Genomic DNA, 24,905 nt, shown 5'->3' with positions numbered 1-24,905 from the left:
TTGTGAGGGGGCCTCTTCTCTGCCTCCCTGCCGGGTGGGGAAGGTCCCTCCTCGGCAGGGCAGGCAAATTTAGCCCGGGGATCAACTCCCCAGATTTTGGCCAGGCCGTTCCGGGGTCGGGAAAGCCCGGGAACGGTGGCCATTTTGGATTTTTTATCGGCTCCGTTTTTGGAGCTCCCTGGGGCTGGGGGGCCAATTTTTTTGCAGCTACCCTCCCGATTTGAGCCCCATGGCCCCCCAGGATGGGTTTTTTGACACCCTCTCGCCTCCCCCTCCCGGGACTCCCAGGGCTTGGTTTCTATCTGAATTTGCCCTCCTCCTGCGTAGATTTTATTTAGCGAGCCTGCAGGAGGAGGTGGAAGGTTCCCCCCCTGGCAAAAATGTTCCCGCTCCGTGCCGTTGACTGTTAGACTGGCTACGGAGCCCCCGGGGTCCCTTGGGGCGCAGGTGGTCCCGGGGTAAACCCCCCCCCCAAACTCCCGGTGGATCCGGTACCCCCAGATCCTGCCGCCATTCCGGATGCGGAGGATACCCTTCCACCCCTGGAGGGGGACGACCCCAGGGTCTTACGGACACCCTTATGGCCTCTTTGCCCAAGGCTATGGACCCGGTCCTGGCGGGAATCAGGGATCTAGCAAGCGCCTTCCCCTTTCATCCCACGCACAAGTTGTTGCGCCTGCGGAAATGAAACGCTCCCGAGCCGGGACTCCAGGTGGGCCATGCCCTGGACAAGCTCCCCCTCCCGGAGGTATGCTTAGATTTAAAAACAAAAAAAACAATAATCCCTCCGTGGACTTCTTATGCGGTCACGATACAGGAGGGTTTCCCAGCTTTAAAAGCCACCCACGAGCACCGGACTGACTTTCCAGCCCAGCCCCGGAACAACCCCTGCCGCTGGATGTCTCGGCGCGAGAAGGAGGAGCCCACGAGCCATAAAAGCGGCTCGAGAGCGGCGCGCCGTTGAGGACTGGACTGACTTTCCAGCCCAGCCCCAGAACAACCCCTGCTGCCGGAAGTCTTGGCGCGAGAAGGAGGAGCCCACGAGCCATAAAAGCGGCTCGGGAGCGGCGCACCACCGCCACCGGCGAGCCGCCTAAGGGGCGCGCGCGGCTTGGTCCAGCTTAGTCCGGATTGGACGGACTGACGGGAAATTCTGGTTCCGGTCCTACTTACTGAGATCTACGTGAGTAAAATTGCATAAACTTGGAACTTTCGTTCTCAAACTGTTCCTGATTTTCAAGTAAATAGTTTCCTTCTATAATGCCTGCAAAAAGGAAATGGAAGGTAAGGGTCTTCCCTTCAGAGACTCTGCCCCCATCAATGCAGCTAGAGATCAATCGTTTCATGACACAGCTAAGAATTGAGGGCACCAGTGAATCTGTTGGGAGCTCCCCGGAAGGAGAAAGGGTAGCTCCCCTAGACGAGGCTTCCCTTAGTCCCGACCAACGTCCGCCTCCAACTCAACGTGGAGTTGACGGAGACACAGCCGTGTCGCCCACTGAAGATGAAGGGCGAGTAGCGGTGAATGAAGGAGCAGTCTCAGTCTTGGAAGTGGGAAGTGGTGGAGTAGAGGAGAGTGGAATACAAGAGGGAATCCCCCTAGAAGAGGGGGGAGTAGTAGCCCCTGTAAGTTTACATCAAGACTCTCCTCTATATGGTTACCTAGAAGAACATCAGCCCACGTTATTAAGATCTGAGACGGTCACATTGCAAGCTATTTGGGATTTGGTGAGCAATTTGAATGTGACTGTGAATAGATTAGAAGGGAAAATTGACTCGGTTTCCTCAAATCTTCAGGGTCAGTTTCAATCTTTGCAGCAACAAACAATGGAAGTTACAAATAGAGTTCAAGAAACTGAGGAAAAAATTAAATCTATTCAATCCCTGAACACTGCTATGATTAAAGACCAAATAATGTGTTCTAAAAGATTAGAAATGTTAGAAAATAATGTGCGACATCTGAATGTTAGGTTTCTTAACTTTCCTAAAATTGCAGGAGAAATCCCATTTGTTTCGGTAAAGAGATTTTTACTTGAGGTACTTGGTTTTACTGAAAATAATTTGTTATCCATTAATACATGTTTCTTGGTTAAAAAAAAGACCCTCTCAAGTAGCTGTTTCTATTCCTGCAAATGTCACTAATTTCTTAGAAAACTCAACTACGGATGTATTAGATAGAGATACCTTAGTAGTATCCTTTATTACAACATCAGATATCAGTAAACTTATGAAGAGTTATTTCCAGAAGTATCCTGTATCCTATTACGGTCAAAATGTAAAAATTTTTCCAGATTTAGCCCCTGTTACTTGTAATAAGAGATGAGAATTCTTAGCTGTAAGGCAAAGAGTTATCTCGTTGGGATATTCCTTTTTCCTTAGATACCCTTGCCAATGTATCCTAAAAAGAGGAAATGAGTCTTTTAGTTTTACTTTGGTAGATCAATTGCGTAATTTCATAGAAACACGAGAACCAGCAACCTCATCACCAATAGCTCTAAATGTGTAAGGTATAAGGATAAAAAAAAAAATAAGAATAGCAGTGTCAAGTGCTTTGATTGTGCTTAAAGAATAATTTCTATTGAATCTCCATGGTCCAAACGTAATCTCAGTGTATTTTGTTATTCTTTTAGGTAATTACGTTACAAATATAACTTGATTTGTTTTTGCTTTAGGTGATGCATCTCAATCAGAATCCTATTTTTTGTTTTCTTTAATTTTGTTTATCTATATTTGAAATGTATGTTTACATTTTCAATGCAATATATTGAATGTAATTAAGCTCGTATGTAAAATGGAAAATGATAGATAAAAAAAAAAAAAAAGCAGCCCACGTCCGCATGCTCGAGGCTCATGTGAAGCGCATTTTTGATGTCCTGGCGCTGGGGGTGCGTGTGACTATTTGCAGCAGTCTCATGCTGCAGGCAGGTCTCAGTTGGGTTCAACAATTACTCTGCACCCGGGACCTCCCGTGGGCAGAGGCTGCGCATACGACCTTCTCCGCGTCCATGCAAAGGCGATGGCCTCGGCGATGTCCGCCACACAGCTCCTCTGGCTGCGCCATTGGTCGGCCGATCCGTCCTCCACAGCCCGGTTGGGCAAGTTGCTGTTCAAAGGTAAGCTGCTCTTTGGCAAGGACCTTGAGAAACTATGGATTCCTTAGGGGAAAGTAAGGTCCATAAGCTTCCGGAGGACTGTCCGAAGCCATCCCATTCCTTTACACCCTCTAGTCCACGTTTTCGGAGCCGGAGATGGTTTACCCCTCGCGGGCAGGGTGACTCCTCAGGGTTTTTTTTTCCTTCTTAATCGCAGTCTTGGTCGCAGCCTTCTCGTGGGCCAGCCCACGCACTCCATCCTTACGCCTGCCACACAATGAAGTTCACTTGTCTCATTCCTCGGTCCCCTTCCTAGGCAGTCACCTTTCCTTATTTTTTCGTGGAACGGGTCATAATCATGTCGGACCAGTAGGTCCTCGACGTTCTCAGAGACGGGTGCATCTTCACTTTGCTTGAGTTTTTCGGGATCTTTTTCTATTTTCCCCGTGCGGTCGGTCCCAGCGGCAAGTGGTGGGGCAAATCCCCGCCAGGCTCCTGTGTCTGGGTGCGGTGGTCCCGGCTCCAGACAGCGAACTTGGCGCAGGCCACTATTTTATTTACTTCATTGTTCCCTAACAGGACGGGTCTTCGTCTGATCTTAGGCTTCAGAAGAGTCAACCGGGTTTTCAAGATCCCGCTTTTCTGCATGAAAACTCTGCGAGCGGTGCTTGGGCCATTTCGCCCCGGAGAGTTCCTCGCCTCACTCGATTTGACAGGGGCGTATTTTCATATTCCGATTCATCGCGGCTACCATAGTCTCTTTGCGTTCAGGGAGCTTACCTTTGGTCTCGCGACGGCATCTCACGCCTTCACCAAAGTCACGGTGGTGGTGGCGGCAGCTCTCCACCGGGAAGGGATCCTTGTTCACCTCAACCTGGACGTCTGGCTCATTAGGGCCAAGATGGAGGCTCTTTGCCGGCAGGTGGTGGATCACGTGTTAGCTCTTCTTGTGTCTCTCGGGTGCATACTGAATTTCTCCAAGAGCTACCTTCAGCCCTCCCAGGAGTTAGGGTTCCTGTGAGCCCACTTCGACACTCGGGTGGGCAAGGTCTTCTTGTCTCGCGCGCGGACTCTCAAATTGATCGGCCGGTTTCAGAGTCAGATCTTACTGTCTTCTCCGACGGCTTGTGACTACCTACAGGTCTCGGGCTTCTACCATCGCCCTAGTCCCTTGGGCTTTTGCTCCCATGCGACCATTCCAGGAAGCTTTGCTGTCCTGTTGGCAGCCAGTGGCGGAACAGTTTCACCCAGTCCTCCCGTCTTTGGGCTCTACCATCGCCGACTTGCAGTGGTGGCTTTCCCTTCCTCATTTGCTTCAGGGAATGCTTCTCCAAGTCCCTCAGTGGACTATAGTAACCACGGACGCCAGTTTCTCAGGCTGGGGTGCGGTCTGCCTCTCCCAGTATGCCCAGGGGATCTGACCGGCAGCTCAGTCTCGCTGGCACATCATTCGGTTGGTGGCTCGGGCGGTGTTCCTAGCTCTTCTGAAGTTTCTCCCCCTCTTCCGCGGCAAGGCGATACGGGTCTCGTCCGACAACTCCTCCACTGTAGCTTACATCAATCGCCAAGGAGGCGCCCGCAGTCCACTGATGGCCCTGGAAACCAGCCGTCTCTTCGCCTGGGCCGAATGACATCTACAGTGCCCGGCGGCCTCGGGGAATGTTCAGGCCGATTTTCTCAGTCATCAGTCGCTCGATCCCGGGGAGTGGGAACTCTCTGAAGCAGCCATGAATCTCATCGTCGACAGGTGGTTCCCCCCCCCCCCCACCTGGGACTCATGGCGACCCTTCGCAATGCCAAGGCAAATTGATTCTTCCGCCGCTGGAGGGAACACGGCTCGGAGGGCGTAGATGCTCTGGCTCTCCCTTGGCCGGCGGATGTCCTTCTGTACGTGTTCCCCCCGTGGCCCCTGGTTGGGAAAGTTCTCAGAAGAATAGAACTCCACCGGGGTCCCGTGGTTCTGATAGCACCAGAGTGGCTGCGCAGGCTGTGGTTCGTGGATTTTTTCTCAACCTAGTGCTGGACAGACCTCTGCGGCTACGCCATCTTCCTCTGTTCCTTCATCAAGGACCTGTATTTTTCAACCAGGCCGATCGCTCCTGTCTAGCGGCCTGGTTTTTGAAAGGTGACGACTACGGCGCAAGGGCTGTTAGTAGGAGGTCATCTCCACCTTGCTGCGGGCCCGGAAACAGACGACTCCCTGGCGTACGCGCGTATCTGGAACGTGTTTGATTCTGTTTGTGCGGAGTCGGGTATCTCAGCGCTCTCCGCCCCGATCTCGTTGGTCCTCTCTTCTCCAAGAAGGTCTTCTCCCCTCTCGGCTCTCTCCTGGGTCGGGTGGAATCTCATCACTGAGCGGGCCACCCGGATGTGATTGGTGCTTGAAGTGCGTCAAGCATCTCCGTCCACCTTCTTGGCCGCTTGCCCGTTGTGGAATTTTAATCTGGTCTTTTGGGCCCTCTGTGCGGCTCTGTTCAAACCTCTCCGTCGCGCTACCTTACGACTGTCTTTCTGGTCTCTATCTCTTCTGCTCGTCGGAACTCGGAGGTCCACGCGCTGTCCTGTCAGGAATCTTTTTTGCAATTTTCCGATTCTGGGGTAACCCTCGTGACGGGCCCTCCCTTCTTAGTGAAGGTTCTTCTAACCTCCATGACAACCTGTGGGCAGAGCTCCCTGCGTTTTCCCCTGCGACTGGGGACGATCTTCGTAAACTTAATACTATACGAGTTCTCCTTCGCTATCTCCAGGTTACCCATGGCTTTCGGGTCTCGGTCCATCTTTTGTCCTGTGCCGTGGGCCCAATCGGGGTAAGCCGACTTCTAAGGCCACTATAGCGCGGTGGTTGAAGGAAGTTATCTCCTCGGCCTCTCTTTGTCGAGGTCGAGCGGTTCCCGAGGGCCTAACGGCTCATTCACTGCATTCTCAAGCTACTTCCTGGGCGGACAGTCAATCGGTCTCTCCACAGCAGATTTGCAGTGCTGCCACTTGGACATCCTTTTGCTCGACACTACCGTCTGGATGTGCAAGCTCCACTTCTTGGTTCTTTTGGCCTACAAGTGCTTCGAGCGGGACTGTCTCGGTCCCACCCGGTTTAGGGAAGCTTTGGTACATCCCACAGTCTGGACTGATCTGGGTACGTACAGGGAAAGGAAAATTAGTTCTTACCTGTTAATTTTCGTTCCTGTAGTACCATGGATCAGTCCAGACGCCCTTCCCTGTTTGTCTTTCTTCTGTCCTCTCGAAGCTTGTTTCTCTTGCAGATTCGTAGATTTCCACACATCTTTTTTTGTGCAAGAATACTGAGCAAATACACCGGAAGCCTTGGTTGCTCAAACACCAAGTATATGCGAGAGCGGTTAGTCATACCATATCTATTACATTGTTCTACATCTGCTCCATTGAGCTTTCTGGTTACTTGCTTGATCCTATTCTGGTTTTGTTGTTTTCTCTTTTGACAATGGTTATACTGAAGGGTTACAGGATAGGCTCTGTCCTCATATAGGATATCCTTTCAGTTTTAGTCTGTCTCCACCTGCTGGAAAGGAGGCTCAACCCACAGTCTGGACTGATCCGTGGTACTACAGGAACGAAAATTAACAGGTAAGAACTAATTTTCCTGGTTTTTCCCTGTGATGGAGGCCATTCAAGAATTGATTGATCTTGAGTGGGGTGCACCAGAGGATAATTTCAAAGGAGGTCAGATTTTGGAAGGCCTGTATCCTATGGATCCAGTGTTAAGAGAGCATTTACATTTTCTGAAGGTAGATGCAGTCTCCAAACAGACCACTATTCCTGTGGGAGGAGGAGTGGCCTTGAAGGATGTTCATGATAGAAGGATTGAGACTATCCTTAAGCAAGCATTTGAAGCAGTGGCAATGACGTTGCAGATTGCTTCATGTTGTTCCCTGGTGGTTCGCTTTTGTTTTCTTCTTTCCCAAGAGGTTGATGACTCTGGGGTAAACTCCAGGGCAGTTATGAAACCTGCTGCTGCCTTCTTGGCAGATGCGGGCTGTGATTTGGTCCTCACTTCAGCCAGAAGGGTGGCTTCAGTAATAGCGGCCAGGCGTCAGTTATGGCTGAGCAATTAGTCAGCCGATGCGACCTCCAAGGCTAACCTCACCAAATTGCCCTTTAAAGGTTCACTCTTGTTTGGGAGCGACTTGGAGAAACTGGCCAGTAAGTGGGGTGAATCACTAGTTCCTCATTTGCTGGAGGATAAGAAGCAGATGCCGTGCTCCTTAACATGCGAGATCTTGCTAGAGGATCCAAGTGTTTTCGATCCTTCGGTAGATCTCAGACCTCTCGTCCCAGACAACCCAGAAGGGGTGTGGACTAGGGTAGTGGAACCTCCCGAGCCTCCCAATGAAGGTTTGCTGACCCACCCCCGGGAACAGGAGATAGGGGGACGCCTCTCTCTCTTCTATCAGAAGTGGGTCGAAATCACATCGGATCAATGGGTCCTGGCAGTGATACGAGAAGGATATGCAATGGAGTTTCGCAGTGTTCCTCGGGACATGTTCCTGGAGTCTCCCTGCTAATTCCCATAGAAAAAGCAGGCAGTAGAGGATATATTGGCAAGGCTCCTCAGTCTGAGGGCTGCGGTTCCAGTGCCCATGTTACAAAAAATACGGGGTGATATTACATTTATTTCGTTGTGCCCAAGAAGGAGGACTCCTTTCGTCCCATCCTGGATCTCAACCGTCATCTCGAGTGCAGCATTTTCGCATGGTAACTTTGCACTCTGTTATAATGGCCGTGCAGTCAAGGGAATTTCTGACCTCTCTGGACCGCTCCGAGGTGTATCTTCACATTCCCATCCGATTAGAACATCAACGTTTCCTGAAGTTCGCAGTTCTGGGATGCCATTATCAATTTTGAGTGCTGCCACTGCTCCTAGCACCTTTTCCAAGGTAATGGTAGTAGTTGTGGAAGAGTTGAGAAAGGTTGGGATCCTGATACACCCGTTTTTGGATGACTGGCTGATTCGGGCTAAGTCACTGGAAGAGAGCCGCCTGGTGACCTGCAAGGTGATCTCCCTGATGTAGGAGCTCGGCTGGGTGGTGAATCTGGCCAACTGCAAACTTCAGCTTGCTTAGTCATTGAGATACCTCGGGGTTCAGTTCAACATGAAGCAGGGCAAGGTTTTCCTGCCAGAAACTTGTATTCAGAAGTTGATGGCGAAGCTACGTCTGTTGATGAACACTTTGCACCCGACCGTATGGTCCTACCTGCAAGTGCTTGCTTTAATGGCAGCAGCCCTGGAAGTGGTACCATGGGCGAAGACGCATATGCGTCCTTCCAGCACACCCTGTTGTCTCTCTGCAATCTGCAGTCTCAAGACTATTCGATTCAGCTCCACCTCCCGATGAAGGTTTCTCTAAAAGCGAATCATCTAAGGAAGGGAGTTTCCCTAGCACCACTGGACTGGCTAGTACTGACAACAGATGTGAGTTTCCATGGTTGGGGAGCTCACTGTCAGGAGCTGACAGTGCAAGGGCGCTGGAGTGGAGAAGTCTCTCTAGAACATCGATTGGCTGGAAGCCAGGGCGGTCTGGTTGGCATGTTTGCGGTTCGGCGACAGGCTACAGGGTCGATTGGTTCGGATAATGTCGCACAATACGATGACTGTGGTTTGCATCAGTCAGCAGGGAGGAACCAAGAGCCAACAAATGTCGCAAGAAATAGATTAGCTTATGGAATGGGCCGAAGTGCATCTCCAAATGATCTCAGTCTCGCACATAGCAGGAAAAGACAATGTAAAAGCAGACTCTCTCAGCGGGGAAAGTCTGGATCCAGGAGAATGGGTGTTGTCAGATGAGGCGTTTCAGCTAATTCTGGATTGCTGGGGTCTCCCATTTCTGGACCGGTTGGCGACTTCTCGCAATGTGAAAGTTCCGTGATTCTTCAGTCCCAGGAGAGATCCGAAGTCACTGGGGATCGATGCCCAGGTGCAGGAGTAGCCGGAAGATAGGTTACTATATGTCTTTCCTCCATGGCCCAAGTTGGGCAGATTGGTTTGAAGGATTGAGCGCCACAGAGGGATGGTGCTCTTGGTCGCTCCAGAATGGCCCAGGAGACTGCGGTATGCGCATCTCCAGAGGTTCCTGGTGGACTTGTCTCTTTGGCTTCCGTGCATAGGAATCTGTTGCAGCAGGGACCTGTTCTATATGAAGATCCGATTTGATTTTGTCTTATAGTATGGCCCTTGAAAGGGCTTGCTTGCTTAAGCATGGATACTCTACAGCAGTGATTTCCACCTTGCTGAGAGCTAGAAAGTTCTCCACTTCATTTGCCTACATGCGGGTTTGGTGAGTATTTGAGGCCTTTTGTGAGGATTGAGGTACTCTTCGTTGTTCAGTCAAGATCCCACTCATTTTGGAATATCTGCAGGATGGCTTGAATAAAGGCTTGGCCCTCAATTCTTTAAAGGTACAAGTAGTGGCTCAGGTGTCAGGTGAATGGTGGTTCCCTGTTGACTCATCCTGATGTGGCCTGTTTCCTGAAAGGAGTGAAACATTTTCGTCCTCCTTTGCGGTTTCTGGTGCCCTTATGGAATCTTAATTTGGTATTGGATTTCTAAGCGGGCCCTAAGTTTAGACCGATGCGTAACCTGACCTTGAAATTACTGACCTTGAAAACAATTTTCTTGTAGCAATTTGTTCTGCGCATAGGGTTTCCAAACTGTAGACCTTGTCTTGCCAGGAGCCATTCCTCTGTGTGACTCCAGGGGCGGTACAGCTGTGTACTTTTCCTTCTTTTTTACCAAACGTGGTAACTGACTTTCACTTGAATCAGTCCATCTCCCTGCCGTCTCTATACAGAGAGAGATGTAGAGGAGTATTGTCTGTTGCGACCCTTGGATGTCAAGACACATTTTGTTAGGTATCTGGAGATTACTAAGCCTTTACGAAGACAGATCGCCTGTTTGTCCTTCACAGTGGTATTAGGCAGGGACAGCCAGCCTTGCGGGCTACAATAGCTCGCTGGATTAAGGAGGTAGTCACGGCTGCAAACATTGATGCTAGGAAGCAGATATCTAAGTCAGGTCAAGGTGCATTCCACTAGGGCTCAGGCAGTGTCATGGACGGAGGTTAGATTGTTGTCTCCTGTCGACATTTGCCGAGCTGCAACATGCTCCTCGTTACACATTTTTTCCAGGAAATATCATCTCGATATGCAAGCCCAGGAGGACGCAGTCTTTGCATGTCAGGTTTTGACTGGCAGCGGGAGCCTCTCACCCTATTCGGGAGTAGCTTGGGTACAATCCACTTGTTCTGGATTCATCTGACTGGTCGCTAAGAAATGAGAAATTACTACTTATCTGATAATTTCCTTTTCTTTAGGACAGTCAGATGAATCCAGCTTCCCTCCCTTGGCTGCCGAATGATTGTATTATGTTCCTCCTGCGTAGCTACGTTTTACAGGTATCACTGGTAAGTGTTTGTCCTGTCCCTAGACTAGTGTTAATACATTCTTGTCTGAGCTCAGAGTTGCCTGTTGGCTGAGTATTGAAATGGCTATCTGTTTTTAATCAAGTTTTGCTAGTCTATCCACATTTGCTTTTGAAGAGAATACCAGCATGCTTATGTCACTGCAGGGGTGTATATACTGTGATGTTAGTTTGTTCTGTCTCCATCTGCTGGTAGAAGAGCATAATCCACTTGTTCTTGATTCATCTGACTGTCCTAAAGAAAAGAAAATTATCAGGAAAGTAGTAGTTTGTCATTTTCAAAGCCATTTCCACAGGCGAAACCATATAAGCACAGCATTTTACCTGTGGAAGTGGCTTCTTTAAATATTGACTTTTATTTTCAATAGTGTGGAGATGTTTCTGAGGCATAGTTAGTTAGGTTGGTGGAGAAAACAGTTTACATAGCTTGGTCAAACAGTATGCACAGAGAATGGAGGTGCAAATCTCTATGGTTACTTTTTCCTTAGGCCATTTTCAAAGTGAAAGTATGCGCATACTTTTTCTTTTGAAAATTGGTCCAAAGTATTTTTACCCAAACTGGGTAAAAGGTTTGGGCATGCTTCGCAGCTTTGCAAGTAGTATGACAATTGCCTCTTAATGCTTAAGACTGCTTACAGCACTTTTTTAGACTTCAACATCTACCAGTCTTTCTTTGAAGAGCATTCCATGGTTACTCCTTGGTGTACATCCCTTTTAAATATCATACCATGATCCCCTTGTTCTAGAACTACCTGTCCAATAAAAAATGTTTCTCTGAGGACAAGCAGGATGGTAGTCCTTACACATTGGTGACATCATCTGATGGAGCCTGGAATGGAAAATGTATGTCAAAGTTTCTAGAATTTTGACTGAGCCTCTCTGAGCATGCTCAAGCATGCATTATTCCATGCATCCATGTGGAATCCCCTTCAGTCTTACTTTTTACATGGAGCCAGTGGTCGTGGCTTATTAGTCCTTCATTTTTTTCTCTCTAACTATTTTTCTCAAATTGAGCGTTTTTTGCTAAAAGTACTAGTGGGATTGGGCTTTGTCGACCTGAGGTATCTTGATTCTCCTTGGTATCGTCTCTAGGTAGGTTTTTCAGTATTTTCGCTCCTTGGATTGTTCGGAAGACGAAGCATCGGATGGCCTTCCCTCTGATCCTTCTCCTCCCGCTGGCAGAAGGAAGTCTCCTCCAGAAGAGCTCTCCTTTGCAGGCTTTGTAAGGTTGATGACTAAGGCCATCCCATTTAATTTGTAGACTAAGGAGGATACCAGGCACAAGATGCTGGATATCCTTCATTATGTGGAGTCTCCTAAGAAGATTGTGGCAGTTCTAGTACACAAGATTCTTATGGAGTTACTGCTGAGGATGTGGGAGAGCCCCTCCTCTCGGTGGTTCCCATCAATAAGAAGGCGGACGGGTGTTAAGACACGCGGGCTGGGGACGGGGAAGGGGGAAGGGGAGGGGGGAGGGACTGAAGGGAGGCTTATACAGCATGTGATATGTACAGCTACTGTTCTTTTGTTTATTTCCTTTGCTATTGGATGAGATTAAGATACAGGGAAGGGCTATACTGTATTTCTTTGGGGAACTTTTCTGGATGGCGGGCCTAGGCTGGGGGGCCCATCATCTGTCCTTTACAGCGTACAATGCTCATATAATATTTCTCCTGGAGCCGGTAGGAATTACATAAAACTTGCTAGCTTAAATGTCAATGGCTTAGGCAACCCAATCAAGAGAACTAAGGTTTTACAGTTCCTAAAGCATTCCAAAGTTCAGATAGCTTCTATACAAGAAACACATCTGACAGAGGTGGAATCTAGAAAGCTTAGGAGAGATTGGGTTGGCCAGTGTTTCTATTCTGCAGCTTCTGGGAAAAAGGCGGGAGTAGCGATCTTAATACACAAGAACCTATCCTTCCAGTTGACCAAGGAGTTATCGGATTCAGAGGGTAGATACACTTTCATAACAGGGAAACTTAATGGTAAGGAAATCTCTATTGGTAATATATATGGGCCCAATGCACCTTCTCCTAAATTTTTTGCCACTATTACCAATCTCTTCCTCACATATGGCACAGGAAGGCAATTACTAGTGGGGGATTTTAATAGCGTACATGACCCGTCTGTAGACAAATTCCCGGGTAGAACCCATCCTTTACCTCACAATAAGCCAACTTTCATTGGACAGTTATGCCGGGATTTAAATTTTATGGATTACTGGCGCGTTCTCCATATCGAGGAAAAAGACTACACTCATGTCTCTAAAGCTCATGGCACACTTTCTAGGATAGATTATATATTGGGAGATACCATGCTTTTCCCTCTCATTTCAGCCACAGGGATTGACACCCCGGGAGTCTCTGATCATGCATTGATTTGGGCCAATGTCATTTGGGAGGACAATATACCTTAAAGTAATTGTTGGAAATTTCCTACTTATATCAAAGAGGATAAAGGCTTTCGAGAATACCTTAAAACTAAATGGATTCAATACCAGGAAAATAATAGCCAACATAGTGATACTCTTGATTTGTTCTGGCAAACGGGAAAAGCAGTGATGAGAGGAGAAATCATTTCCTTTTTGAGGCGCAGGAATAAACTTTTGAACGCAAATATTTTGCGATTAGATTCCCAACTGAAACAGGACAAACAGGCCATGATTCAAGACCCCTCGCAAGTTAATTGGGCGTGATATCACCAAACTTTAGGGACATTACAAACGCAATTGCAGCAGAGGGCACTGAAGTCCTTCCAATTCAAGGAGTACTCATTTTTTCGTTATGAGAACAAGGTGGGGAAAATGATGTCAAATTTGATTAGGGCTAGGCATAGTAAATCCTATATTGAAAAAATAAAAACCAGTCGTGGCACGTGGGTACAAAACAGAGAGGAGATTTGTGAAGTCTTTCGCCAGTTCTACTCTCAATTATACACTGAAGATAGGTTGGGTAATTCTTTAGAGGAAAACGATTTTTTTGAGCAGTTGCATATCCCTACACTCACCGATGTCCAAAGGGACAGACTTAATATCCCTATCACTAAACAAGAACTACTCTTAGCTATAAAAAAGAGTAAATCTGGGAAAGCCCCAGGGCTCGATGGGTTTACCTATGATTTTTATAAAATTTTGGGAGAAGGGGAAGTAGATACGTTGCAGTCTCTTTCAACAAGCATTACTGGACCATAAATTTCATCCTGACTTTAACAAAGCCTACATTACTGTACTTCCAAAGCCAGGCAAAGACCCGAGCCTTCCTGCATCTTACAGGCCTATCTCTCTGTTAAATTGTGACAAAGTTATTAGCTAATGTATTGGCGGCAAGGTTAAGCCTGATCTTGCTAGATTTGATTTCTAAATCTCAGGTAGGCTTTGTTAAGGGTCGTTCTTCGAGCTCTCATATAGTCAAATTACTCACTGCTATAATCTACTGTCAGCTTAACCATATCCCTTCCATAGCTGTGAGTTTTGACTTGGAAAAAGCTTTCGACAGGGTTTCCTGGGATTACCTATTTTCAGTTTTGAAACGTTTCGGGCTGCAGGGTAATATTTTGGCTTATATCTCGCTGCTCTATATCAATCCATCCTCTCATATTTTAGCTAATGGTTTGCTCTCTCAGCCGTTTACACCGCAACGAGGAGTGCGACAGGGTTGTCCCCTCTCGCCATTATTATGCATTATGGCCATTGACCCGTTACTCCGTTACATTGCAAGAGACCCCCAGATCACTGGCCTATCCATTGGTGGGCAGTCCTTTAAAACGGCGGCATTTGCTGACGATATATTAATTTTTCTTACTTGTCCACAAATAGCACTGCCTAGGGTTCTTGCTCTCCAACTTCGCTATGGCCGTTTCTCCGGCCTAAAAATAAATACGGACAAGTCAGAAGCTTTAGATATTGCTGGTAATTTACAACAAACCTGGGGCTCACCCTTTCCACTTAAATGGGCACATGGCTTTATAAAATATCTGGGTGTTCAGGTATCAAACTTACTTCCAGCCATTTATAGGGCAAACGTAGGGCCGGCTCTTGATAAGATGCAGAGGCGATTATTAAAATGGCAAAATTTGCCACTGTCGTTGGTGGGCAGGATCCAATTACTAAAGATGGTGGAATTACCTAAATGGTTATACATACTTCAGATGCTCCCGAGATGGCTAACTAATAACGACTTGAGAGCCATTAATAAAGCTCTCCGGAACTTTATTTGGAAGGGGCGTAAAGCACGATTAGCCTTGAGTCACCTGACCTGCGCAAAAGATGAGGATGGATTGGCGTGTCCAGATTTTCAACAATATAATCTACTCTGCATGTTACGACACATTAGAGACTGGCTTTTGGATACTGAATACTTTTCTCCTACGGCCTTTCTTCAAGCTAGCCTCCAAGGCTTTTCACCAGCGACATTGATCTAGTTAGACAATGCAATCTTGCTGGCAGACTGTAAACAATTTTTCTTAGTGCAGATGGGCAGACAAGCTTGGGCTCACTTATGTAAGCGACTAGGTATTTTCAAGACCTGCACAGCTTTCATGCCCATCTGTTTCAATCCCCACTTTCATCCTGGACGGGATCACATCGTTTTCCAGCAGTGGGCTTCCAAAGGACTGAAGCATATCATACAAGTTATCCATCCCAGTACAAATTATATGCATAGTTTTCAGGAACTCCAGACACTTTTTGATCCCCCATCAAGGGATTTTTTCGCCTTCCTCCAACTTAGGCACTATGTTCAGACCACTGGCTTGCATACGATGTCGACTATTCATAGGTCACAATTAGAAGGATTGTTGGGTCTTAAAGTTAAGATGAAAATGTTCTGTACAATATTTTCCAAAGTTCTGAAACAACTGATGGGCACCTCTGCTTTCGGAGTAATTAGTGAAAAATGGAATGGAATTGCGGAATTACAGATAACTCCTGACATAGTTAAAAAGTATCTCAGTAACATTAGAGGTATAACAGAAACTGTCACTTTGAGAGAGTTGCAATTTAAATTTATTTGGCAGTTATATAATCACACATAACCTTGCATATAGAATTGGCCTTAGCGAATCCTCTCAGTGTCTGAAATGCGGTGAGGGTATTAGTGACCTTATACATAGTTTTTGGTCCTGCGCTAAACTTAAAGACTTTTGGACTCAAATACAGTTATTCTGCTCCAAAGTGTGGGGGCGTGATATCCCTCTATCTCTGCAATTATGGTTGATAGGTAGCGACTTAACGCCTGACATTCATCTTAACACATACATAACCTTATTTGTGAACAAAGCGGGGCTTTTGGCTAAACAAACCATTCTGACTTATTGGGTATCAATGGAAGCCCCCCAATTCAAACACTGGCTGAACAAAATGATTAAGTTAGCAACTTTTGAACAAATGACTGCCAATACACAACCCCATAAACAGAAGGAGGAATTCTCTAAGCTTTGGGGACCCTTCTTCAGTCAACAGCAACTTGATAACTTAACACATATGGCACAGGATGCTTGAAAAGGTACCCGACTAGTAGCAGGGCTTATGAGGCGGGACTATGATAGATAGTGTCTACTCCCGTCCCATAGTCACATAACCAACTTTGGTGGCTTTATCATGGGGACTCTACCAATGGAGGTTCCACCTTGTCGCTCAATTACATGTTTAATCATTTTTCTGGATATTCAATTAATGGTTTTTGTCTGTCTCTTTAATGTATAGTTCTTCTGAAAATAACACAATTCTGTTCCTATGCTGTACACTGGGAGGGGGGGGGGGGGGGGGGGTATAAGGGAGGGTTGATTCTGGAATATTGAAGCAACAACAGTTCAGCATTACCAGTTCACATAATTGAGTTTGTAAAGATATAGTGCTGATACTGGAAACTGTAGCATAATTCATTAATGCCACTCATTGTCCTACTATGTTCCTTAGTTAGAGGTTGCATGGTTACTGATGGGCTCGATCTGGAATTGCTGTTACTGTACCCACTACGGACATACGCACCTGTCTATGATTGTCTGTTTATTTTGTCACAAAGCTCCTGTTGGATTTTTTTTCTGTTACAACCATGTATACCGGAGTTTGGGTTTATTTCCTATGTGAAAATTAATAAAAAGATTTAAACTTCAAAGAAGGCGGACGCAGTGTATCTTGTCCAGAAGGTTCCCGGATTCGACAAGTGCCAACTATTACACCAATTGGTAGTGATCAAATCCACTCTCAAAAAGGCCAAGTGCACGTGGTTCCACTCCTCAGTGCCCCCTGGGAGAATCAAGAGGACCATGGATACTCTTGGGAGGAAGGTTTTTTAGGGAGCTGTGTTTACTGCCTGCATAGTGGCTTACCAGCTTTTCATGGGCGAGTACATGCAGGACATCCTGAAGCAGGCGCAAGAAGTGGCTGAGTTCCTTCCTCAGCAGCAGCACAACGCCCTCCAGTCACTGGTGAATAACACAAGGTCTGTTCGATCTACGTTTTCGAAGTGGCATAGAGGGTCTCTGCCTCAGGGATTGGAGCCCACAGACTCGCCTGGCTGTGGTCCTATGATCTCCGTCCAGAGGTGCAGGAATGACTTGCTGATGTGCTGTACACAGGAGAGAATCTCTTTAGAGATCATGTGAAGGATGCAATAGCACATATACATTATCACTATGCAATGCTCCAGCAACTCTCCGCAAGCACTCATGACCCGGCCTCCTCATCTAGGAGGACTCAGAGATCAGGTCTGAGGAAGTCTTTCTTCTGCCCAAGGAAACATTATCCTCTGCTGTCTCAGTCATTGGGTTTAAATGATGCCATTGAATGGCATGCATTTTTCTAAATGAGAACTAATTGAAGGGGTGGAGAAATGAATTGTTTGAAGGATAGTATATAAAGTTTCAGGTATTCAACATCGTTACTTCATTTCCGGCGTAGAATGTTACGTCAGGTCACACGTAAGTATGGCGAAGGTGAATTGATTGTGGTTAGGAGTGTTATAAAGTAAATGGTAAGTTTGTATTTAAAGGATATGTTATAAAGAATGTTTTATTGTTGGTTTTTAATAGATACAATGAGGCACACGCAAGGTTCCATAATGAATTAAGGCTTATGAATTATCGGAGGAATACTATTGGAGGCTTGGAACCAGTGTTGATGCTTGGTTGTAACGTTTTTCATTATTGAGCTGTGTGAGTAAATTGGGATATGGGGTAAAAGTTTGGGATAGTTTTCTGGGGTAAGGTTTATATAACGTCTTGGCTATTTTATTGTAGTGATCAAAAGTTGATTCTGGAAGAGGTGTCCGTTTGGAAATAACCCTGACTTATATTGAAGGTAGAATAAACATTGTGTGGAGCTTTCTATTTTCTGAGAGGTAAGCTGTGGGTTAATATAATGGTCATTGGTTGATTCATCAACTTTTTGAAGAAAATGATAAAGTTTTTGTATGTTGTTTTTGGTTGTTTAGTAAGGATATAAATATAAGAGGTCTCAAGACAGAAATATTGGGAGAAAATCAACTGGCTTTTTTGAGACCAAGTCCCTGAGGAAGCCTGATTGGAAGGCGAAACAAGGAGATCCTTTGTTGGACAGGACATGGACAGGACATGGAAAGGATATACAAAATAAGTCAAGCAATATAAAATAAATTTTTGTCTTAAAATTATAATAACGATGTGTATTGGTTAATTGTAATTTAGAATTGTTTGTGTCACACAGAATTTTTATGTTGGTGTGTGAATGGTGGTTGAATGTGTAAGTTTAGATTTTAAAATGTTTAGATAGGTGAATACCTTGTGTTTTCTAAATAAATAATAAATTATATTATGTATGTTGTCTCTCTGTGAAGTAATATAGCTTATAGGATATCAGAGAGTTGTGTTAGGATTTCCCTCTGTTTAATTACCGTGTCAGTCCTGATTGCAGCAGGCTCCTCGTAGCCGCCTCAGGCAACAGAGGGTCCCCTAAGCCCCAGACGGCATCTCAGTCAACTCCAGGGATAGGGTTTTGATTGGACCAGAGAGAGCATAGCCAACATCCTGGTACTCGTGTTGGAGGACCTACTGGTTGGGGACAAGCAGTAGTTCTATGCGAACCAGTGGCCCAGTGTTACCTCTGATATATGGGTCCTCAATTGTACGGAGGAGTTACAGAATAAACCTATTGGATGTCCCACCAAATTACCCTCCAAGTCCATCTTGGGGACTTGTAGTTTGTCATGATTTACTTCTCCCTGAGCTCACATCCCTATTAGTGGCCAGGGCAGTTGATCCCGTTCCACCAGGGTAAAGAGAGTGGGGATTCTACTCTAAGTACCTCCTGATTCCAAAGAAAACTGGGGACTCCGTCCTATCCTAGACCCAAGGGCCTTGAACAGATTTCTAAAAAAATGAAAAGTTCAAGATGATTTCCCTGGGCAACGTGATTCGATTTATTTTTTTTTTTTCAAAAAGGGGACTGGTTGTGCTCCCTCAATCTAAAAGACACCTATATTCATATCAAGATCTTCCCCAGTCACCAGGAGTATCTCAGATTTGTGGTGGGAAACCAACACTTCCAGTATCATGTTCTGCCATTTGGGCTAGCGTCCACCCCACGTGTTTTCACAAAATGCTTAGCCATGGTGCATCTTCACTGACAAGGAGTGCACATGTTTCCTTATCTGGACAATTGGCTGATCAAAAGCACCTCTCGGGCAGGGGCTGAGAAAGTCCATGTGCTTGACCATCCAAGTGCTGGAGTCACTAAGGTTAGTCATCAACTACCCCATCTCAGCCCATCACCTCAATTGGAGTTCATCAGAGCTCTGCTAGACACAGCTCAGGCCAAAGCCTTCCATCCATGGCAGGGGGCTATCACTCTAGCCATCACGGCAGAGATCCAAGCAAGCCAGCAGTTGTCAGTGTGGCACACGTTGAGGCTCTTGGGCTACATGGCCGCAACCATGCATGTTACTCTCATGGTATGCCTGCACATGAGAAGATCCCAATGGACCCTCAGTCCCAGTGGTTTCAGACTACTCAGGATATTCGGGACTGTATCAAAGTCACTCTGGACTTCCTTGTACTGGTGGTGAGAAATTTTCAGTTTGGTGCAGGGGGTCTCCTTTTCATATTCCTCCAATATAAATTGTTCTGACAATGGATGCGTCTACCCTGGGATGGGGAGTGGCATGTTCCTTCAATTTTTGAAGGAAGTTTTTTTTGGCTAAAATACCCTTTCACTTCACCTGTTAACCAAGCTGGCAGTCGTTTGTCCTTCCTTCCACCTTTATTAATGTGTAGAATACATCTGGACTGTGCTTCTAAGATTATTTTTAAACAATGTCCATGCCTGTTGTACATTCTTAACCTTTGTAGGTGCATCTTTCAGTTTTTTTCTATCTGTCTTCCTCATTTTATCAAATATATTTTCCATTTTATTCTCGATGGACAAGCAGCACAAGTAGCCGCACAAGATGAGTTTCATCCAGCTCTCTCCATTCTCTCTCCGCTCAAAAGCTTTTTTAGACTCTTCTGAGCATGCGTGGTAGTTTCTACCTTGCAACCCTTGCGCAGTATTTTATTTTCTGCTCGTCTTTATGGCTGGAAAATTCAGTGGGGTTTTTTTTGTGCTGAAAAAATAGAAGAAAAATTTAATCAGACTTCTTCAGAAAGAAAAGGAAAAGCCCGTTTTATATCCTGTGATAAATGTAAAAAAAAAAAAAAAAGGATGTCTGCAGCAGACCTACATGATCTGTGCCTTTTAAATGTCTTGGTCTGGAACATGATGTTCAAAACGTGCCCCTTGTGGCAAAATGTCACCACGAGCTCCTTGAGAGATAACATTTTGTTGGAAGAACATGACCATTTTTTCTTTGCAAGCTATGCCTCAGAGACTTGCAACAGGTTTTTACTATATGAGGAAACTTACTGCCTGCAAGCATACCATGGCCAAGGGATCTGGTAACCAGTGCTATCGACTGACGATGGAGCAAGTCAGAAATTATGACATTTGGTGTAAGAAGTAGGATCCTTGGAAGAACTATGCAGCAAAGGAAACTGGCTACAAGGAACACATGGACCCTTAGCAATCTAAAAACTCAACTAAGAATAAGGTAAGGGTAACCTATTCTACCAGGTATCTAATACTAGGGGGTAACCAGTGGTGGGAGTCTTAGCAGTACTAAGTGGAAATATTAACACTGAGGTAAGGATACCACTGGAGACCGGGTAGACAGTGCATATACCAAGGGGAAGGGGAGAAAGTGGATTTGTGATGTTGCTGCATTTGGGGTTATTTCTCTCTCTTTGTGTTTCTGGAGCTCCAGGATGGCGTTGGAAGGCATGTTAAAGTGTATGGTGAAACAAATCCTGAAACAGCAAGAGACCATTCATTAGATGATCCAACAGTTGTTGATGCAGCAGACCAAACAGCAACAACCACTAATATCCCCCACTTCTAACATCAAATGTCATAATTTCCGACTTGCTTTCTCTTCTGTTGATAATATCAGTTACTAGATCCCGTGGCCTTCGATCTCTATTTAGCTGGTAGTTATATTGTTAGTCCCCAAACTTACCCCATTCCTTTCCCAGAGTGTAACAGCTCTGTATTCAGTTCCTTTCACCTGGACTGGTGAGCTGGTTTAAAATGCACTTCCCAGCCATTCTGACAGTTTTCAGTCTTTATAAAGGAAAATTGGTTATTACTTGATAATTTTCGTTCTTGTAATACCACAGATCAGTTCAGAGCAGTGGGTTTTGCATCCCTACCAGCAGATGGAGTCAGAGAACAAAACTTTGAGGCACTGCTACATAACTGAGCGTGCCACCTGCAGTCCCTCAGTATTGACCTCTAACCAAGCCAAGATTAATCTAAGCACCCCTCGAATGGGCGAAAGGGATGAAAGGGTTGGAAACCCCTAAAAACTGTAAACTTTGCGCTTCCACAACGAAACAACATGAGAACTAGAGCACTGCGGATCCTCTCCAACAATGATAATCCTTATAGTAAAGATTTTGCTTACTAACTTCTTCACTTTCTCTTTTTTTTTTTTTTTTTTTAAAGTGGCAGGAAAATTCAGTCTTTCGGAGTCAACTGGGTGGGCCTCTGGACTGATCTGTGGTATTACAGGAACGAAAATTAGCAGGTAAGAACCAATTTTCTTTTCCTGAACATATCCAGATCAGTCCAGACCAGTGGGAAGTACCCAAGCACCCCTAAAATGGGAGGGAACCTGAAAGACCCACAAGGACTCACCAAAGGACGCCTCGTCCTGCGCCCTCACATTTAATTGATAATTTCTGGTGAAAGTATGAATCAAAGACCACACCGCAGCCCTACAAATCTTCTGCGGTGACAGAAGCTGACAGTCCAGGACGTGGCCTGCCCCCTTGTGGAGTGCGCTTTCAAACCCACAAGGATCTGCCGACCTTTACAAATGCACGCTGAGCAAATCACCTCCCTGAGCCAATGAGAGATGGTAGCCTTAGACGCCTTGTCCCCTTTCTTCACTCCAACGCATAAGACAAAAAGATGATTGAAGCGACGAAACGCATTCGTAACTTCTAAATAGCATAAGAGAATCCGCCACACATCCAAAAGATGCAACTCTCTATCTTGAGAGGAATCCCTCGACCACTCCAGAAACCACTGCAGCTCCAACATCTGACATGAAAGGAAGACACCACTTTTGTCACACAGGAAGGCACTGTTTGCAAAGACACCCTGTCGCTGTAAATCCGCAAAAATGGGTCTCTACAAGACAGAGTCTGGAGCTCCGAAATCCTCCTAGCAGAGCAAATGGCCACCAAAAACACCACCTTCAGCATCAAATCCTTCAGGGTCGCTCTTCTCAAAGGCTCAAATGAGGCTCCGCACAGGACACGGAGAACCAGGTTTTAGACTCCAATCCAGACAAGTCTTTCGAAGCGGGGACACACATGCTTTACCCCTTTGAGGAACCTGATTACATCCAGATGAGCAGCAAGTGTCCAACCATGAAACTTGCCTTTGAGCACCCCCAAAGCTGCCACCTGCACGAGAAGTGAGTTGTACGCTAAACCTTTGGACAGCCCCTGCTGCAGGAACTTTAAAATATGCAAGACCTCGTGGGAATGCCCCATTATCTTACCATTCTGGAAATGGATTCGGCAGACGCTTATACAGATGCTACATGTGCCCATGTCCCATGAACCGGCATTTTTTCTGCTGTCCGATTTTCCAGAGAAGTGGCCGAGGAGGGTGAGACAATTGGTGCATCACGTGTTAAGTGCGGCGCGTCAGGAACTGGCGGCCCATTGGAAGCAGGACAGGCAGCCGGCTGTGGAGTCAGTTACCCACCGGCTATGGCTTATGCACTCGTGGCTATATCTAAGGGCCACACAGCAGGATGCCGTGGCAAAGCATGTCCTCATCTGGGAGCCCTTTCTCCATTGGTATAATGCACTTTGAGCATCGGGAGAACATTGGGGTTGTAAAGGGCCAATTGGGGGCGGAGATCCGGAGAGGCTAGGCTCTATGGACATGGTGACATTAAGGGAGCTCCCTGGGGCTATGAAGGAGGCAGCCAATCTCAAGGCTCCCATCCTCGGAGTAAATATTAGCTGGTATGGGGGGGAGGGGGGGGAGGTGGGGGAAAACCAGAAAAGAATGGCAAGACATTGGTTGTAAAAGCTTTATTGTATATTTCAGTGGTTTGTATTTGAAGTGACTATGGCTATGTTATTGATCTTGTTGCCAATAAAATTTAAAAAGAAAAAAAAAAAAAAATATGCAAGACCTCCACTGCCAGGGGGTCCAGCCAATGCTGAAGACAACCACACTTCAAAAACTTTCCAGACATGGATGTAGCTGGTTTCCTAGCCTGAAGAAGTGTGGAAATAACCTGCTCAAAGTAACCCTTTAAACGCAGCCTCCATCTTTCAAAAGTCAGGCTGCAAGACAGAATCGATCCTCCTGATCCGAGAATATGGGCCCTTGACGCAGCAACCCTGGAAGATGAGCTAGCCTGAGAGGACCTTCTACCGCGAGCTGCACCAGATCTGCGAACCACGGTTGCAGTGGCCACTCTGGCGTCACCAGCACCGCACTCCCGGAATGCGTTTTATGTGCCTGAGGACCTGACCAATGAGGTCAGGTCCTCAGGCACATAAAACAGGGGAAACATGTATAGAAGGATTCCTGTCGGCCAAGGGCACACCAAAACATTGAGGCCCACAGAACCGACCTCTTTTTTTTCTTCAACTGAAAAATCTCTCCGTCTTTGAGTTGATTCACGTCACAATCAAATCCAATTGGGGAATGCCCCACCTAGCACAGATGTAATTCCACGCTGCGGGGGACACATCCCACTTCCCTGGATCAAGCTGTTGCCTGCTGAGAAAATCCGCCTGCACTTTGTCTACTCCTGCAACATGCGATGCTGCTAGACCTTCAAGATGCCGATCCACCCAAGAAACAAAACCCTGAGCTTCCAGCACCACGGCATGACTCTTTGTATCACCTTGCTGATTGACGTACGCCACCGCTGTCGCATTTCTGAGAACATCCGAATCATCCGCCCCCTGTCCAGGGGCAGGAATACCTCCAGGGCTCGATGGACTGCCCTCGTCTCAAGGCGATTGATGGACCAGGGTCTTTCACCTGGTAGCCAAAGACCTTGTGCCGACCAGCCCAAGCAAATTGAGCCCCAACCGGAGAGACTTGTGTCTGTGGAAACCACCACCTAGTCCGGGGGTTCCTGGGCCATCCCCTTCTCTAAACTGAGATGAGACAGCCACCACGAGAGACTGGACCTAGATTCTCAAAGCAGAGGCAAGAGAAGATGGTACTCCAACGACAAAGGACTCCACCTTGACAACAGCACGCGTTGCAGAGGCCTCATGTGTGCAAAAGCCCAGGGAACCAAGTCCAATGTGGAAGCCATGGACCCCAGGACTTGCAAATAGTTTCACACTGTCGGCACCGCCAGCCAAAGGAGACGCTTCACCTGGGATTGCAATTTCACCACCCAGTCCGCTGCCAGGAAGACTCTGCCCTGCCGGAGTGTTGAAAAGGGCTCCCAGGGAAACCAAGGATGTCAGTTCCAAATGACTCTTCTGCACATTTATGACCCAATCGAGCATGGTGATCATTACACTCTGGAGAGACCTCTCGCATTCATCCTTGGAATTCGCTCGAATCAGCCAAGCGTCCAGGTACGGATGTACCAAAATTCCTTCCTTGCGAAGGGCCGCTGCCACCACTACCATCATTTTTGTGAACATGCGTGGCACCGTTGCCAGAACAAAAGGGAGGGCCCGGAACTGAAAATGCTGGCCCAACACCATGAAACGAAGAAACTTCTGATGATCCGAATGGGAATGTGCAGGTACGCCTCCATGAGATCTAGGGAAGCCAAGCACTCTCCCTTGCA

The 24,905-nt window shown here is 46.6% G+C and overlaps 1 protein-coding gene across 2 annotated transcripts in view; it reads left to right on the top strand.

Moving 5' to 3' along the window:
• The window catches only part of WDR34 (WD repeat domain 34), a 131,955-nt gene that overhangs the window by 93,763 nt on the left and 13,287 nt on the right, over positions 1 to 24,905 (top strand). Inside the window, exon 8 of one of the 2 annotated variants that reach the window (XM_029613168.1) lies at positions 17,575 to 17,697. The exons of the other annotated variant lie outside the window; for it this stretch is intronic. Within the exon in view, the coding sequence (XP_029469028.1) occupies positions 17,575 to 17,692 (118 nt within the window). The 3' untranslated portion in view covers positions 17,693 to 17,697. Of the gene's footprint in view, positions 1 to 17,574; positions 17,698 to 24,905 lie in introns of those variants that run through there. 2 annotated transcript variants of the gene reach the window in all.

Source organism: Rhinatrema bivittatum, chromosome 8 (genome assembly GCF_901001135.1).
Source record: "Rhinatrema bivittatum chromosome 8, aRhiBiv1.1, whole genome shotgun sequence".
Classification (NCBI taxonomy): domain Eukaryota; kingdom Metazoa; phylum Chordata; class Amphibia; order Gymnophiona; family Rhinatrematidae; genus Rhinatrema; species Rhinatrema bivittatum.
Note: the sequence above shows the minus strand (reverse complement) of the source record. Positions and strands in the feature narration are given on the sequence as shown.